General features: G+C 36.1%; 1 protein-coding gene across 10 annotated transcripts in view; it reads right to left on the reverse strand.

Annotated features, from left to right (window-relative positions):
• The window catches only part of Enpp2 (ectonucleotide pyrophosphatase/phosphodiesterase 2), a 108,172-nt gene that overhangs the window by 53,038 nt on the left and 36,060 nt on the right, over nucleotides 1-19,074 (reverse strand). For all 10 annotated transcript variants that reach the window (XM_076836011.2, XM_076836020.2, XM_076836019.2 and 7 more), the window contains exons 3-8: nucleotides 10,398-10,553; nucleotides 7,558-7,683; nucleotides 5,004-5,064; nucleotides 3,119-3,216; nucleotides 2,815-2,894; nucleotides 1,949-2,068 (exon numbers count right to left, since the gene is read on the reverse strand). In XM_076836011.2, the coding sequence (XP_076692126.1) occupies nucleotides 1,949-2,068; nucleotides 2,815-2,894; nucleotides 3,119-3,216; nucleotides 5,004-5,064; nucleotides 7,558-7,683; nucleotides 10,398-10,553 (641 nt within the window). The remainder of the gene's footprint in view (nucleotides 1-1,948; nucleotides 2,069-2,814; nucleotides 2,895-3,118; nucleotides 3,217-5,003; nucleotides 5,065-7,557; nucleotides 7,684-10,397; nucleotides 10,554-19,074) is intronic.

A 19,074-nucleotide genomic window follows, 5' to 3' on the forward strand; every position in this document is an offset into this window, starting at 1 on the left:
CAATTATTTTTTCACTGGTAATTCTGTGAAAGGTACAAGCATCTGAGAGGTTTATATAAATGCTTGTGGAGGAATAGTTATTCTTTCTTATAGGACTCATAGTTTCATGTAGTTATATACTTAGGCTGAAATCTCTTATAGTTCCTATCTATACACTCCACAATAGATCAAATTTCAAGACAACAATGTGTTGTTAAATTATAACTATGATGTTCCTTAGAATTCCTGTGTTGCCCATCTTGCACAAGATGGTAGATGGAAACACAGATTGGTTTCACTGTCGCTCTCAGTCAGTCTTAGACTGAGAGTTTGAGAGTTAGGGGGGAAATGAGCAGCTAGTGCTGAGAGAGAGAGACTACTCCTGGGGAGAGGTTAATGGCTTCCCCTGACCTGTGTCTGCACCAGTTAACTGGACTCTTCTGCTTCTGAGTCATCGCTAACTCCAAGGAAACCTAGTGTCAACACCAAGTGTAAGGTGATCCAATTAGATAAAATTATTATTTATACCCTTTGTTATCACTCAGACAAGTTGACTTCCATGATAAAATTATTACAAGAGACCAACTAGCAACAGGTAAATAGAGCTCTAATTTCCATCATTCAATTTACTCATAAACTATTGCTCTGTCATAAACTGTGGAATCCATTCTGTCAACAGATATCATTAGATCACAATATGGGTCATCACAGACTTCTGGGAGTCCAACCCCAATAAAGAGCAAGATCAGAACTTCTATTATTTCCTGCAGATAGAGAAGAAGTCTTTCAATATTAATTTAAAGCACAAAAAGTCCACATTTGTTCTTACATAGTATATATCTATTTAACAACGTGATGTTTTGACCACAGATGATTTTTTTTCAAATGACTACCTCAAGAACACAATTTCTGTTTATGCTCCATATTCTGCCAGTGGATCACAGCAAGCTTTCCAGGTTCAGTCCTCAGGGCATTGTGGACACACAGGATGAGTGCAGACCCCATCCCCCCCTCATGCCTTAATAGACTGCACGAAATCTCCCAGACTCTTCCCTGGCTAGTGTTCCAAGGAGCCAGTACCCCAAATGGGAGTCGTCATGAGATGGAGTCATTCTCTGCCTGTCCTTGACACATCTCTGTTTGTGTACAATGCCCATGCTTAGGTGGTGATTCCAATCCTTTTGACCAGGTACACCAGAGCCCAGTTCTGCATATTCCACAACCATGGCTTTATGCTACTGCTTTGCCTGTGTCTGAGCAAAGCAACTTGCCCATCATATGCACTGTCACAGGGAAAACATTAGGTCAAAGCACCAACAGCCTTTCATTTTTTGCCCAGCCTCTTAATCTGAACAAGGGAAATTCTTCCAACGTACTAATTTGTTGTCTCAGTATAAGATAGGATTCCATTTATAATTTTTCACTTCCATGATTTAAGAAATAGATTAAATAAAAGAATGTATGAATTTACAATGGGCTTCAGTGAATTCCTTTTTTTTTCCATCAACTTTCCCTGATTCTATTTACTATGGAACTGGGCTTAAAATAACAGGGAAGTCATAACCATTCATTTTTCTTTCCCATTGTATCTCCAAATCTGGTAAATCATTAAGATCTGACTATTCAGTCCTTTTTCGAAATGCTTCTGAAATTCAACTCATGGCACTGTTTCCATTATTATCCTAGTGAAGACTTTTCATCATTCACACTTTTAGAATCATAACTTCACACATATACATATAAATGCACATACACATGTGTATATAGAAATGAATGTATATTATACTCCAGATGTATATGCATATGTACATATATAAATATATGATATATACATACATGTATATACATTATACATAATATCAAAAAACAAACATTGACAAGTATGAGGACATCTCTTTTTCTCAGGTAACAAATTTAGGGATGAAATAATTCCAAGTGCACACACCAAAAAACAAAATGCAAAACTTACTGGTTGACCTCCCCACCATCTATGATTAAATTTCTCTCGCCCTCGAAGATGGAAAGTGGCATCAAATACAGGATCATACATTGAATTGCCAACAATTCCATGAGATTCTGGATACAGACCCTTTGTATAAAAGCAAATTTATTGTTAAAATAATAATGCAATAATCTACATATATGAGTTCTATTATGAGTTTTCTTAACACAGAAGTTTTTATAACAATATTTAATTTCCAAAATCATATAAGATACACATAGCCTTTACTGTGTGTCTGCCTGAGCAAACATGCATCAAGCTAATTATTAGCCATTTGAGAAACAACATGACTACAAGAATTTTAATATCTAGATTTTTAACTATTAGAACCTGATATAATTTTTATTACTTTATTTGAAATTTACACATGTGCCTCCAAAGAATTTCAATTTCTAAATATTCTTTTCTATTTTTCTTAGTTCTATTTCCCCCCCAGTCAACAATTAAAAAAAGTAATAACCAAATAATAAGTAAATTGTGTATTAAAAAAAGACAGAATTTGGAGTATCTGAAAATTAAAATATCTGAAATCAAGATTTTTATTTTCAAATCCAAAAAATAAATGATCAACTCTTAGGTATTTGAGGGAAATTTAATGCTTGTGTTCAGACTGAACTGTGCCTGAAGAAAGACTTTAGTTTTAAAGTTGCAATGAAGCTCAGGCCTCTACCGAGTTGTAAAAGGCATTTGCTGTGAATTACTGAGGCCGATAAGATGGAAAACAGAGAGACTGTCTTTGAACACTAAGGAACATGTTTAAAAAAATCTCCCCTTGAAGTCATTCCAGGATTGAATCAGACCTTTGAATACGTATCATTCGAGAAAACACTTACGGTGGCCAGAGTGTATAAGTTAGGAAAGGTTTTTGTTGGGTACACAGGCCTCATGTAGGGAGAATGTGTCCCACAGGACCCTAGAAAGAGAATTTCAGATATTAGGATAACAGAACCAACAGGAATCACTTCATATAAAATTCACTTTACAAACAAGACACGTGGTGTTACTTTCATTTTCTTATTTCAGATAATAAAATACATTTAAAAACAATGTGTGCATAGACCTCAAACCCCATAGCAGAACTGGCACTGCAGAGATCCTGCCTTACAGACGAGACCAGGCAGTCAGGAAATCACTTACTTAGTTTTTCAATGTTAGGCATGACCTTGCTCCCTTTCTTCATGTAGGATGCCCGGAAGCCATCCACAGAGAAAATGATTAATGGAGGACGAACAAACCTTAAACAGAAATATGTTAAGGCTTAGAAAAATTATTGCCACCAGGCATTGTATCTACTCATTTTCAGTAACTGGGACCCATAACTTCCGTGAAGAATCTGTACAGAGGATATCTGGATGAATCTGAGCTTCCAGCCACATAACATTTGAGGTCACTAAAGTCCAGGATCAAATGACCAGCCTCACAAGGACCAATGAAAGGGACTTCACACCCAATTTCCCTTGATGTACTTCCTCCACTGCTCCTTCTCCCTTACAAACAGGGTTATTAATAACATAAAAATACAATTACATACTGTACATTATGAAAAAATGCAGTTATTTTTGCCTCTCATAACTAGTCTCCCATTTGCCACGTGGAAAACTCCTATTCATTCTTTAAAACCCAGCTCAAAGTTTCCTCTTTGATAATGTTAGTTGTTCACACTTCTGAATTCCTTTAAGATTATTCATTCCTACCTCTTTCATCATTCATATATACATTACTGTACATGATATTGCAATGATCTGTCAATATATTTCTCTTCCTTGCTAGTTCCAAAGCACAGCTGAATCTTATTCATCTTCTTATTTTGTGGGCCCAAAGCAAATATTTATTAAATACATTAATGAACAAGTGTAAAATCAACAGGAGAAGCACTTGTACTATTATATCTAAGCGCTTATAAAAATTCCTTTAAGTTATAATTTCAAAAATAGTTTAAATTATGAAAACCTGTAAAAGGTATCTCAGTAAAGGACTAGACTATTCATCTACCTGGGCTGTATCTTATGAAATGGCTCTTTATCAGACTTGAGAATACTAAAATATGTGCAGAATTACTGCTAATAGTTTGAAACTAGTTAGCAAGCATAAGTTTATGTTTACTTGAAACCACGTTATAAAGAGGACATAGTTCAAATGAGTCACATATAAAGCACTTAGAATAATGCTACATAAACAGGGTTCCCTGTTATCACTGCTCTTATCAGTTGCTTCTACTTTTTTCTTCAAAAATAAGCAAACACATTTTAAACAGTCCAGGAACTGTTGCCATGCACTCTACAAACGCAAAGAAGTTCAAACATCTCACTAAGGTTAAGAAGAAGGAAAAATTAAAAACATCTCACTTAAATTCTGTGACCCAGGCTATGCCACCCCAAACAAAAATACCTTTAAAAACCAAATGCATTTTAGTGCTTTTGCTGGAAGTGTATTTTCTGCTAAGCATGTAGAAGGTGTGTGAAGCCTCCACAGTTTCCTGGAAGGTGCCGGAGGAAGGGCATACTTGAGCTGGGGGGTCACCCAGGATGGCTGTGGCCCAGCAAGACCTCACTGCTGTGGCTCATCGAATCTCTGTATCATCTGCTAACAACTTCCAGGGTGATCCTTTTAGAGGTTGTACATTTTCCCTCTTTCTGCCCCCTCCCTGCCCCCAGGAAAGGGCAAAACCAGAACTCAAGGAGAGAATATGAAAAAAATAATATATATATATATGTGTGTGTGTGTGTGTGTGTGTGTGTGTGTGTGTATCTGCCTGACATGTTTCCTTCTTCAGTGATAGTCAGGTGACTTTGTCAAACTTTCAGCTGAGGGGAACATAGGAGATAGTCGGACTCCACGCAAGTGACAAGAAATCTGTCAAAACTTTAAGATAGCTTTTGACGGGTAGATTACTTTTAAGTACGCACCAGTTTGTAAGGAGGGATTTCAGTTTTACATTGTTTATATCCAGTAACCATTTATTCTCTGTGACGTTTCACTAATAATACATACAATTTTATAATATTCATTAAAATACACTCACCCTGCAGGACACTCTGGGGCCTTTATTTCTTCACAGTCATCATCTACCCAATGTGATTCTCCTAGAAGGAAAAGCATCGTCTGTTTATCGTGGAGTCTAATTACGTGTGACACCCAGAGCCTTGAAGCACATAATCCCAGGATCTGTGTCCTGTTGGACACTTGCTAATGGAATACCATCTAAAATGAAATTCTGAAATAAAGTGTAGTGTCTGGTTTGGCTTTTAAAGTACACCCATACATGGTGGGAAAGCTAAGATTTAATAACCTCAAGTGGTGTTTATTTGAGCCTTCAGAGTCTAAATGGTTTGTAGATTAAAAAAACCAGTGGCGTCAGTGAACAAAATTTCATGTTTGTATCCCTCCAGAAATAAACTGTTTGGTCATTAGATGGAACATTCTTTTCTCTACCACTGAAGATCTCAAAGCCATAAAAAGCATGACATATTTCCCTTAAGATGGGGAAAAAGGTTTAGAATATACAGGGGTGATAAATGGGAGATGACAATATGGAGATTATTTGCCAATGGATCTGTATATGGCCTTGATTTTTAGAAATGCAAACCAACTTCACTCCTATCTTGCACCAGGATCTGACAGCATAGACCTAAGTCTTTCCTGAGTTATCCCCATCAAAATAGAGAACAGAAAAGTGTTCATATTGAAAAACAAAAAACCGCTGTTGGTCCCCAGCGGTTTGTGTGGTTTGATCTTTAGAGGGGCAGTGTTGAAGTGGCATAACCTTTCAAATGTGGAATCTAGTGGAAAGTAATTAGGTCATGGGAGCACCATCCTCAGAAGAGATTACTGCAGGTCTCTTAGGACTGGGTTAGTTCCCAAAAGAATGGTTATCATAAGAAGCCTGGCAGCTCTCTTAAATCCCTCTATTACACATGTACCTACCACTATAATATGATCTATTCTCCATGATGTGACATAGCTAGAAAGACCCCACCAGAGACTGCCCAATCTTGAACTTTCAACCTCCAAAACTGTGAGCTAAATAAACCTCTTCTCCATATAAAGTTTCCAGCCTCAAGTAGTTTGCTATAGTAACATACTCACACACCAAAGGGAGGGGTGGAGATTGTAAAAGCTTTCTTTGGAGAAAATGAAATTTAAAAAAAAAAAAGAATTTGCCTTAAATTGTTCTAAGACAAACAAAAATTGCATGCCTTAAATTTTGCAACCACTAATATGGAAAAACTTCTCCTATTTAAAGAGCATTGGAAATCTCTGTTAGTCAATAAGAATCTAACTACTTAACTACTGGGTAAGTACTATGCTCCTTAAAATGGGGAAGATTTACTAAACATGTAGTAAGTCAGGACATCCATATGGGCTTCATAAAAGTACTAAAAATAGAATATTAAACCAGAAAAAGCTGCTTTAATATTTAATAATTCAATGAGCAATGATACCTCCGACTTTGTTATCTTCATTTTTTTTCTAAAAGCCTTTGTGGCTGATGCACTTACTGCATAGGAAAATTTTTAAATTTCCCTTTTGAGGAAAGGGCTATAAGTTCTTAGTTCATCTAATCTTTAAAAGTAAAAGCATAATTCTTAGGTTAGTAGAAATTCATAATAGAGTAATTGCTTGGGTATGAGAAATTTGCTACATTCACTAATATAATACAAGTTTCTCACAACTATACACCTAACACATTTTAGAACTGAATTGCTCTTTCCCTAAAAACTTTTAACAGAAACTCTTTATAAATGTTCCGTATAGGATACAGGGGAAAGGGTTTTGTTTAGCAACTAAAGAGTGACTTAAAAGGTATAGATAAAGAATCTTGGGTCTTTCCATTAACATCTATAAGGGCTTGGCACAGTGCCTTAAACTTCTTAAAGACAGAAACTACATCTTTTATATTTTCTGTAGTCATTGATCTTGTTAATTATTATAATAAAAGCATAATATTCCACCACCAACCATAGGAAGAAAACACACATTCACATAAGGCTCAGGTGTGTAGCATTATCAGTCTTTATCAGCTAGTGCCCCCACCCCTAGGCTATGTCCCCTCCATATAAAAGCCACACCCTCCTGTCTCAAGTCTGCAACTCTGGGATTTAATTTTCAGAACCATCAATGGAGCAGGCCACGGTGATCTTTACCTGAGTCAGCACCCACCCCTGCCTCCCAACCTGCTGCCCTTGCTCTTTCACATGGTTTTTCTACAAAGCCTGCCCTTAACTTCAGGTACCGAATTCCTATCTCAGATTCTGCCTCTAGGAAACCTGACCCAAAACTAAGACAGAAAAGTGAAAAGTCTCTTCATTATTGTGGTTCTAATTATGGAATTGGGCTTTATTTCCTTGTTATTTCAGATTAAGGAAATACAGGATAGAAAAACTAAAAAATGCATGAGAAATTAAAAAGGACAACTCCACCCCACCCCCACTTACACACCCCTGTCCAAGGTGTTTTCTAAGTTATCCCCATCAAAAACAGAGAACAGAAAAGGGCTCATATTGGAAAAAAAAAATACCCTGGAGGATCACCAATTTTCATTCTTCTAGATCTCGAGCTGATCCCAAGACATGTACCTTTGCAAACTACTTGGTAATTAGTACAGCAGTCTCCCCTGAGCAAGCAGTCCTCGGAGCAGTGACAGGCATTTTCCTCATTCCGTACTTCTCCACATCTGTCCTTAGTACACTCCCAGCCTCGAGCTGAAATCATCACAATAAAACACTTTCACTGCTGCATACAAACCAAATGAAAGAGGCCACAATTGCTTATGGGTTTCCAACAAAAAAAGCTCAGATCCCACATCATTTAATCTGCTTGTGAAATCTGAGTCAGCCTCAGGCCTAGAGGTATTTGGAGGATTTACAGATCGGATGAATTTCTAATGTTTCAAGGCTGGGGACAAACTCAAAGTACAATTGACCTCCTTTGGAAAAATGGTACCTGGAAAGGCAAGCAAAATATCTCTCCCATTCCCCTATTGTCCTAAGGGACCCAATAAAATACATGGTTTAAAAGATTGGTGATAGAGGTTATCTATCATTGTAGAGATGGTCTCCATAGCTCTGCTCATTTATTTTCAGAAGTAGCTTTATTTAACTTTGATCAGCTTGATTTCAATGCAAATAATAAGGCTGGGCATGTAACACAGTGGAAGACTTTGCCTAGCATGTGTGAGGCCTGAGTGTGATCCCCAGCACCGGAAAAAATATATTTTTTAAAATAAAAGCATCCAGTGCGAAAGGTCTGGGAACCTTTGATAGCAATATGAAATTTCAGAGTCCAATTTTATACTGTATGTTTAAATTCTGTAAATGCACATACGCTTTGACCCAGAAATTCACTGCTAGGAATTCATCTTAAGGAAATAGAAAAAAGTATTTATGTACATGAGTGGTATTCACTGATACATTATTCTCAGTCGCAAAAGTTGAAGGAATATAAATGTTGATTCATTAATGACTTAGGTCTCAACACTTTGCAGAATGTAGACATTCAAAAGAATGATGTGGAGAAAGGTTTATGGACATGGATACTCCAACACACGTTTACATATGTATATATAAGTGCATATACACATATGCATTCATACCAAACACACGCAGAGACAGAGAGTAATCAGCGTTTGCAGTGAACCATCATGCTTATTGCTAGAGTGTGCTTGTATCAGCAATGAAGAATCTCAGAGATTTTCTCCCTTGACTTTTTTTTTTTTTAAGAGAGAGAGAGAGAGAGAATTTTTTAATATTTATTTTTTAGTTTTTGGTGGACACACATCTTTATTTTATTTTCATGTGGTGCTGAGGATCGAACCCAACGCCCCACGCATGCCAGGCGAGTGCACTACTGCTTGAGCCACATCGCCTCTCTCCCTTGACTTTTTATTGTTATTTGATATTTGATCCTGCCACCATCAACATTGTGTTTGAACATAGGAGAATAAACCATTTTACAAAAGGCTATTATAGTTCATCTTTATTAAGCCTGAGAGAAAGGCATGAGCTACATTTAGAAAGAGCTAGAGTTCAGGGGATCCTTTAAACTTTTCCAGAAACTCTAAGATCAAGACTTTAGAAAATTGACATAGCATGTCAGGGACAAAATACTGAAGGTACGACAAACATAAAACAATAATAAAATCCTTAGTGCCAAGCAAACAAAGACTGCTGACTTGAAACAATTTTTGAAGCCAAAGAACTCTCTGGAACATCTGTTCCATCCATACACTCTATTTACAATGGTCTCAGCATTTAAGTTTGCAGAGTCACAACTAAGGAACATAGGAAAAGTTTCAAAGGAAGCAACAACAACAAAAAGAGGTGGCTATGTTCTTGGAAATGTATTATGAAAAGAAAGAGTCTAAAATGAAACTCTTCTTATTTCGCAGGGGCTGAGGGGCAAAAATCAGAATGAGTAAGGGAGTTGATATTGATTTTCATATAAACCAAGGGGCTATGACTTAAGTAAAAGGGAACAGTGTCTCTATTTCTAACAATACCACTGAAAATATAATTAATAACAGAGATTTTTTAGACTTTTTAAAGAATCCTCCATGCATAAAAGTCTGAAAATAAGTAATAACTGGTCACGGGAGCTGTGGAATCCCCTTCTAGGGGTGATAAGAACAGGGTTGGCCACTGTCTTTCTTAGGCTTTGCCTGGAGGCATGATGGTGACCTCATAAAGTATCTTAAAAGTCTATCTGAAATGTTTATTTTTGAAAACAGAACAAGTATGATAGAAAAAGTCCCCAAAGGTGTTTTTTCTCAACTAATGTGCACTCATCTGAGAGCCTGTATATTCTAATGACTGTTCCACCACGTGAGAAATACAAAGAAAACCAGGAAATCTTAGAGGAAGGTTTGAAGCTACCCAGAGCACAAGACCCCAAATAGAATTCCATAATCAATTTCCATTTGTGCAGAAAATAGGAAAAGACATCAGGGCAGACCAGCAGTCATTACATAAGATGAAAGAAAATAAATGCTAGAAATAGGGCAGGTAAACAACAGCAAAAAAATTTTTGAACCTAAAACTTTAAGAATGTGCACATTTTGGGCCCATGTACAATGGCAATGAACACAGGAATTTGCCTTTTAAGAATGTGCACATTTTGGGCCCATGTACAATGGCAATGAACACAGGAATTTGCAAGAAAAGGCAGAAATGGTGACTATGAACCAAAACCTATACACAAACACTTTTAAAACTAACATACGATGGCTACTGTGAAGGCCCAGTGTGGGAACAAGTCATTCACATAGGATGTGTTCATCACACGACCAACAGTCATTCAAGAAACAAAACTGAAATCCATAGTTCAGATAGGCCAAAGCAGGGGGCAACTCCAGGGCATCCAACATCACGGGGCCTCTAGGCCATCTACTGGAAAGAGAGAGGACACCAAAGTCACATACCTGTCTTCAAACAGAGCTCATCAAAATCATGACAGCAACTGCTGTAACTCTTACACAAGTTGTCACACCGACAATCAGGAGGTCCAACCTCTTGAAGTTCAAAACATCTTCCCTTGCAAGATCCAGAGGTGTTGGTCCAAGGGGAGTCGGATAGCACTGCAAGGATCAAGAGGTAAAGGCAATGATTTAGGAAGGGGGTCATGACACTGGAAGAATGGCCCTGGGAAGCCATGCAAATGAGAGTTAAACAACCAAAGGAAAACATTTATCAAGGTATCAAACCCATAGAAAAAGTAAAATCTGTTAGCTATTGGTTTCATTATTATTTATTATTACAAATGTGTCAGGTTACTTCCCCAGTAGAAATAAGAATGTGTTTACCTATTTAATAATGCATTCCTTTTTATAAGAAAAATTAAGCTCAAATGTTCTGAAGACAGTCTGAATATATGTGATGGAATAGAAGAAGACTTTTACCATCTCTTCTAACCAAAAATCTATGTCATAGCCAGTGTGACATAAACACAAACTCCACAATCTCATCTTGTCAAGAACAAACCCTCTTATCATTATTCTCATGTGATAAAATTATAGTCCTAGAAACCTCAAGTCATCTAAATTTGGGGAAAAGAAAGAATTCCATGAGATGAAAATTTCACAAATTCATAATTTACAGGAAATGTAAGTTTAAAAATTAAGCGGTAATTTTATTCACTGTAGTACCTAAAAGATAAAATGTCTAGGAACAAATTTAATAACATGTATAGAACCTACATAAAGAATACTTTAAAACTTTACAAAAAGACATTTCAAAAGGTCTAATTCCATCAAAATTCATACCACCTTAGATGTAAAAATATTATGAAAATATTAATTTTTCCTATATATCCCTAAAGGTTCAATGCAATCACAATAAATATATCTACAGTTCTTGAAACTTGAGAAGATAAAAAAGATGTATGTAAAAAGAAATATATGAAAATAGGAAAACACTGAAGAGGAAAAGTAATTTGGTAACTAGACAGAAAAGTATATTCTGAAGTTAAATAATTAAAATAGCGTGGTACTAGAAAATAAGTACATCAGTGTTATATATGGTCCCAGGAATAGGAACCATATATAAATGCTAAATATATGAGAATATATTGTATAATAAAATGACATTTAAAATCAGAAAAAGAGAAAAGGATTAATCAGTAAGTGTGACTGGAGAAAAGTAAGCTGGACCCTCACCCCAGTTAATAAGATAAGTAATTTATGGTGAATATAAATATAAACTGATAACTGTTTCTAAGAATGCAATTTTTGTAAAATAGAATACAATTTAGAAACATCTATCAACATTTTAAAACGTGCATGACTCTTCCAGAAATTTCATTACCTCTCATATATAACTGCAAAAGTTCTCCAAAATACATGCACACACACGAAAAAATGACCATTATTCACTGCTTTTTTTTTTTTTTTTTTTAATGTGCAGGAGGAAGGGTCCCTGAAGTCAACCAAAGGTACTTTATCCATCAAGAAAGAAAGTATATTTATAAGTAGAATGTTGCTTGCCCTTAGAAGAGTGAGTCAGATCTGTATAGGCTAATGAAAAATCCACAAAACATATAAACAATTTTTTTTTTTAAAGAACAAAGTACCAGTAAACGGATGGAACTGGAGATGATCATGGTAAGTGAAATAAGCCAACCCCCTCCCGCAAATGAAAGGTCAAATGTTTTCTCTGATATGTGGATGCTAACACACAATAAGGGGTGGGGGTAGGAGAATAGAAATTCATTGGAATAGAAAAGGGGAATGAAGGGAAGGGATTGGGGATGGGAATAGGAAAGACAGAATGAATTACACCTAACTTTCCTATGGTCCTTTATAAATACACAACCAGTGACACTCCACATCATGTACAACCACAAGAGTGGGATCCTAATTAGAATAAGTTATACTCCATGTGTGTATGTCAAAATATATTGTATCGTTGTGTATATCTAAAAAGAACAAATAAAAAAGAACAAAGTAGCCAGGCAAGGTGGCACAAGCCTGTAATCCCAGTGGCTCAGGAGGCTGAGGAAGAAGGATCTTGAATTCAAAGCCAGCCTCAGCAAAAGCAAGGTGCTATGCAACTCAGTGAGACCCTGTCTCTTAAAAAAAAGAAAGAAAGAAAGAAAATACAATCTAGGGCTGGGAATGTGGCTCAGAGTTCTAGTGCCCCTGAGTGCAATCCCCATTACCCAAAAAAAAAAAAAAAGAACAAAGTACATAATAGTGTTACAGTATTAAAGATTATGTATTAGATTTTGTGCCAAAAAAGAGAGATAAAGAGAGCATTAAGGACAAGAGATAAGGATGGAAATAACAGTCAGAGCTGGAGAGGGGAGACAGAGACAGAGAGGAAGGGAGAGACTGAGAGTAAAGGGATTAAGAAAATGTGCAGGTGTGAATTAACCTTTTTCTTCCCTATAAGAAACTGTTTACAGGAATTATATTTCTGGAAAATGACTGAGAAAATTAATTTCTGTAATTTGAAATTACTGGCGTTTTACAAATTTGTGGGTAGTTCTCTGGATTTTTTTTTTTAATCACTTGATTACTTTCTTCTATATATCACATATGTATATATGCATGTGTGTGTATAAAACATGTCATACAATATATAGTACATGTAAATACATTAACAAGTATTATTTATAACATGCTATTTGTAATTTTATTTCCATGTTTATGAATTTCATTTTTTTTAATAATCCACGTGTATCACTTTTAAAAATCAAGAAAAAGTGAAGAACAGGAGAAAAGATGTTAAGTGACATTTCCCAGTTCATCCACACCATGTATTTGAACATCCTGCTCATCCCTGAGTCCTTTTGTCTTCTTTATAATCAGCATCACCCAGTGCTAACCTTTATGGCATCAGATCAGTTGAACTAAAGCAAACAGATTCACTAGACCATGAAATGTGAAATGCTTTCGCATGGTTGATTCTGTGATGTTGAAATACATACAAACCACATCAGTTCAGTTTAGGAAATAATGTCAGTTTCCACTGCAGTGCCTTACCTCTGGTCTAAAAACCACATTTTTTCTATTGACTTTGGCCAACCTAAGAACAGTGTATGCCGAACCACAGGAAACCATGGCAAGGAGAAGGAATTGAAAAGGGAAAAAAAAAAAAAAAAAGATGGTACTATAGTAAAAATAAAGATAAGGAAAAACTTAGAGTTGAATATTCCTTTTTTAAGGCTAGTGGTTAGATAGAATCACTGCATTAGCAGCTAATAAATGGTGAGCAGTTCTCAACTCCAATTAGCTGCATACAGAAGCCTGCTCAGCTCTGCTGAGAGAGGAGACCTACAGGCATGTCATTCATAGGTGTTTTTTTTTTGACCTGACTTGTCTCCTTTAGGGGTCCCAGACAGCATTTGAAATTTTCCTGCACTTATGCCCGTCATATTCTCCTTATCTTAATTTATTCCCTATATCTTTTTTACTTTCAAAATATCCGTATAGGCCAGGAGTAGTGGTGCACACCTGTAATCCCAGCAGCTCAGGAGGCTGAGACAGGAGTATCATAAGTTCAAAGCCAGCCTCAGCAAGGCCCTAAGCAACTCAGCAAAAGCTGTCTCTAAATATAATATCTTAAAAAGGACTTGGAATGTGGCTCCATGGCTAAGCACCCCTAGGTTCAATCCCTAGTACAAACAAACAAACAAAATCTGTTGCAAATGCTTCATCATTTTGTGCTCTTTTTTCATGCATAGTACCAAAATGATTTTTACTATTAATCATTCTTTCACTTTGTGCCTTGTTTTGTTTTTCAATATAATTGACTCTCACTCAAGGGTTGACCCTTATCACAGCCCTCCTGACCAAGCTTTAGACTGAAGACAGCTTTGTTAGAGCTGCATTTACATTCATTAAGCAAAGATACATCTCATAAAAAATACTCTACCCAAGATTGTGTTATCCACAGCTTCTAACAGGAGTGAATGCCTGAGCCTGTGTGGATTAGGGGATATCTATGCCCAAATTCGCTCTGGGCTGACAGGAATCACAGGGGCAGAAAAATGCAAAGATAGTTTGGGCCATACAAAGCCTCTTCTAACCCTAAGAAATTTGAGCTGCCATTGCTTTTTCAGTAAAAGAGAACGGCAGAGAGTAGGAGAATGTTCACTTTGCCTTTCCAGGTCCTGATGCATCTTGGCTACCTGCTTTCATGACAAGTTTTGGGTCCTGTTCATTTTCTAGGAATTCTGTATCTCATCCTCTTCATTCTAGCTTGCTTTTTTTTAATTTATTTATGTGTTTATTTATGTGTTTGTTTGTTTGTTTGTGTGTTGAATTCCTGGCCCAGGTTCCATGTCTTTCTTCCTACACCAGAGAACAGGTTTGGGGGACTTTTCTTTTTATTGTGCCTGATTCAACACCAAATGTGGAAAGTTTAGTTGATTATACATCTGAGTTTTAAATTCCAAGCCCCCCTTTACTTGACCTAAATCAAGAGAACATGGACCTGAGCACCTTAGTTCTTTAGCTCAATGAGAGGATGGCAAAAAAAAAAAACACAAGGAACCATGAACTTGTGGCCTCCCATGATTTTCCTGAGATCCCCACAAAAGCTTGAAACTAAAAAAGAAGACAAACTCTAAAGAGCAAGCAAACAAAAAGTTCTCAGAAGTATTAAGTTAGAAATACGTAGTAAGTGTGATAGGGCCTTCAAATTAGATCTTAGGATCTAATATTTTTATGTAATTCAAAGATCTAATTGAAGACCCTATCACACTAATTTAAAATCATATATTTAAATGACGTTATTTTACTACAATGATAAAGTCAGTCCTAGAATCATGAATAACAAATGTTACAGAACCTTACAAATATATTTTGTTATTTTTTCAAAAGGACATTGGATTTTAAAATTAAATATATACATGATATGCATACCAACAGTGCCATACGCCTTATTTTTCACAGAAGTATAATTTCATGACTTAAAGAAATACCAATATAAATCATAATTTATCATTTCATTCAAAAACCTTTTTTTTAGAATATCCCATCTCCCTGTCCACATACACAGAGAGGGTTGGAGAATTCTGGTGTCATTTATTCCATAGATATACAGAAAAAAATACTGAAAATGTATAGCCTCTTGGGAAAAAGTGTAATTGATGATAAGAGTCGAGATCAAAATATAAATCCATCCGGGGCACCCCATCATATTTCCCTCGAAATTCTCCCACACAGGAAAATTTTCAAATTTGGGTAATGATCAATAAGGGAGAGAGTCTTTAAATTGAAAACATGAAGCCCAGCCCAAAGTTGGAAGGTTTTTTTCTTTCAAACTTCTTCTAACAGGCTGCTCCTGTTTTCAGAGTTTGGGACATTGCTCCCTATCTGTCCCTCCCATTCATTCTGGTTCTCAGCCCAGGTGTTTCCTGAAAGTGAGAAGAAAGCCCTGAATTGGATTTGAAGTTGTGGTTGTGCCTTTTCTCAAAAGCATTAAAACAGAAAGGGTTCCCCTGGGCTGCCCTGTTTGAAGTAAACCCAGGGAAACCCCAAGGGCAGCATGGATGCCACTCAAGATTCCATTCAGCTCTAGAATTTAATACTGTCTTATGCCTCTTCTGGAGTATCTGATTCATCTTTTTAGGTAATACTTTCTTGTTTTGAAGTTGCTTTTATTTTTCTGATGGTTCTGACTTCACCCTTTAGCAAGCAGCTCTATATACAGGCCCACTCTCCACCTCTCTGCTTCCTAACATCACTTTCTATGAATAGAAAGGGCATCACTGTTTCCTCATCTTCAGAGCTGCTAGGCCAGATTTCATAAGGTTTTTTTTTTTTTTTCTTTTTCTTTTTTTTAATATAAATAGGTCCACCTGGGATAATATAAATAGGTGTTTTCAAACACCTGTACTTTCAAAGAATTTATCAATAAAATGTCCTCCTATGGAAGACCTCACATACTAAAAGAAAAAAGATTTCTTTGTGATTTAAATCAAAAATTAAAAACTTAATTAAATGTCTAACCTATTCAGAGAGCCTTAAAGGTAAGGAGTAGCATGAATCTGAATGATTTGCAAATCTGCTAGCAAACAATGAAACATTGTCACCTTAAATCACGGTTTTATTAGCCCTAGGAATACATGTAGAAACTGGCCTTACAAGTGAAGATAAATTCAATGTATTATCCTATTTTAATAAGACTTCTAAAATTTTCAAATGAAAATGAACCTTCTCACCCCTAATACCATTTCTGTTGTCTCTGTGATTCACAAAATATATATATATATATAAAATTTTCCTCATAAAATTATTTATGATACTTTACATTTCATATTTATCCATAAATTTCAGTTGTATATTTTGAAAGTTTCTTGTTAAACCAATGAAAAGGATAATAAATTGGACTGAGCTTTCAGGTTTCTATTAGCCAGGTATTCATGAGCTCACAAGTTTCCCTTTGTCTTTCAAGTATTAAGTTGCATATATTTCAAATATACAGGTGGATATTCCATTTCCACCTGGGAACTGAAAGAATATGTATGTCATAAGCTTCAATAAAGTAGACTCCCCCATACCATCATCATCCCACACACATACAGGTGTACATGAGAACATGAACACCTGTGCACACATAAATTCTCTTGTAGTCTTTTTAAAACCAGATCAAGGGATCTGCATTAGATGTTCAGGACAAAGATGTCAAACTGGATTGCAGTTGTTACTCACATTTTCTTTGAAAATTGATGCCTGCCATCTTGCTTACCTGAGTGCCCTTTATGTTTACCCAAAAGAATTATAATTTGCTCTGCTCATTTTATACCTTCTAATAAGTCTTTATGTGTCTGGTAAAATAAATCTTATTCCACCCTTACTTCCAAGAGATCACTAGTTCCTCACAATAAATCCAGCTAACAAGTATGCTAGTTAATTAATTATAAGTTTGTTTACTCTGCCACAACCTTGAAACCAATGCCTCAGTCCATAGTACAACAGTAAGGGTCTACATGTGTGTAGAACATTCTCCACTGTTGCTGCATAAAAAACAAGAGGCTGCATGCTTTTGAACAGTGGATCTTGCTTTAATCAGTCCAGAGCTGGCCATATATGAATGCCCTTTGTGTTTGTTTAAAAAAAAAAAAAAACCTTGAAGCACTAAGCTTTGTAGGATTTCTTTGGAATCCAAAAGGATTTTTTGAAAATGGGAAAGCAGGAGTGCTTACCCTCCTGGTATCTCATCTTAATCCACATATAAAATTTACCCAGTGTTTTCTAATGTGAAGGCTTTACTAACAGAATGATCAATCACATATATCATTTGAAAAATGTCCCTCCTAGGCACATGTGGCATTTAAAAAGACATAAAAACTCTGCACTATGCTTTCACCCAGTTTCCAAAGTACATCTTTGGTCTTTTCTCTGAAGGAATCAACCACAGCACCTAAACAGTAGGTAAGCTACATCAGAAGAAAAATTAAAAATAAAAAGTGTGCAGACATAACAAAACACTTCAACTCAGACTTAAATTGTATTGTACCCTAAGACAAAGCTTCTCACTCATAGGTGGAAGTTTAACTAATAAATTATTTTAGATGCTATCATAAAGCCTGAAACAATCAGTAATTTAAATTATTTAATAATCAAATGTTTTGTAATGTATTTAAAATTATATAATTTATAGATTATAATGTAGACCATACTACTTTTCCAAAAGTAACATTGATTTGTTACTTCTTTTAGTTGTTTCTTATGACATTTGGAAATAATTTAACATATACAAAGTATTTTTGAAGATTACTAAAGCCGACCTACGTTTTCCACATTTTCTAGTGGAGAACACTCAAGCCTAAGGGACAAGAAAGCAAGATGGAAATCAGGATTTATTTATTTTTTTTTTTAATCCAGAAGGAAATTAGAGATCACCCAGGTCAGCTTTTCAGTGGGCAGCTAGGGAAGAGACTTCACACATGACTTGCCCAAGACCTCACTACCTACTATATGAACAGAGAGTATCAGTCTAAGACTTTTAAGACTATCTCCCAAAAGAGTCAACTTCAAAAATAATGGATATCTTGATTTTATACATGTATTAAGGAACCAGCATTTAATTTCTCAGTTTCAGTTTTAACCAAAAGTAATATATGAAGAGGAAACAACAGCAAGAAAGTCCCATTTTGAATGCACTGGAAAGAACCAGCTGTTTGCTGTCAAGTTGCAAGCTGGTCCACGTGACCTTACTAGGGGTTGGATCCCCCTGGCTGTTAGTGGCACTCGAAGAGGCCTTTGAAGAGAGCATTTGCTACCAATAAAAAACAGCATTCTCTTCTAGCCCAGAGACCCTTCACCTCCCTCCCCAACAGAAGACAGCTCCTTCTGTCCATTTGGCTTCCTGGGGCTGCAATTTTTATGATCTATTTTCTCAGTCTTGGCCCAAACCACACCCCACTTCAATTCACTAACCCACTGCTAATATTATTCTTTCAACCTTCTGGCATGACTCAAAAGCAACTTACTTGATGTAAGGAAGATTTAGTATTCCATCAAGGCATGTATCACAACTTGGTTAACAATAAAAGTTCACGCTGGCTAAACAGAGACAGGTGAGAATCTTTCACTGTGGTCAGATCAAGAAACACAGAGAAACACAAAATTTACAGAAAGACAGACAAAC

The sequence above is a fragment of the Callospermophilus lateralis genome, chromosome 16 (genome assembly GCF_048772815.1).
Source record: "Callospermophilus lateralis isolate mCalLat2 chromosome 16, mCalLat2.hap1, whole genome shotgun sequence".
NCBI lineage: Eukaryota > Metazoa > Chordata > Mammalia > Rodentia > Sciuridae > Callospermophilus > Callospermophilus lateralis.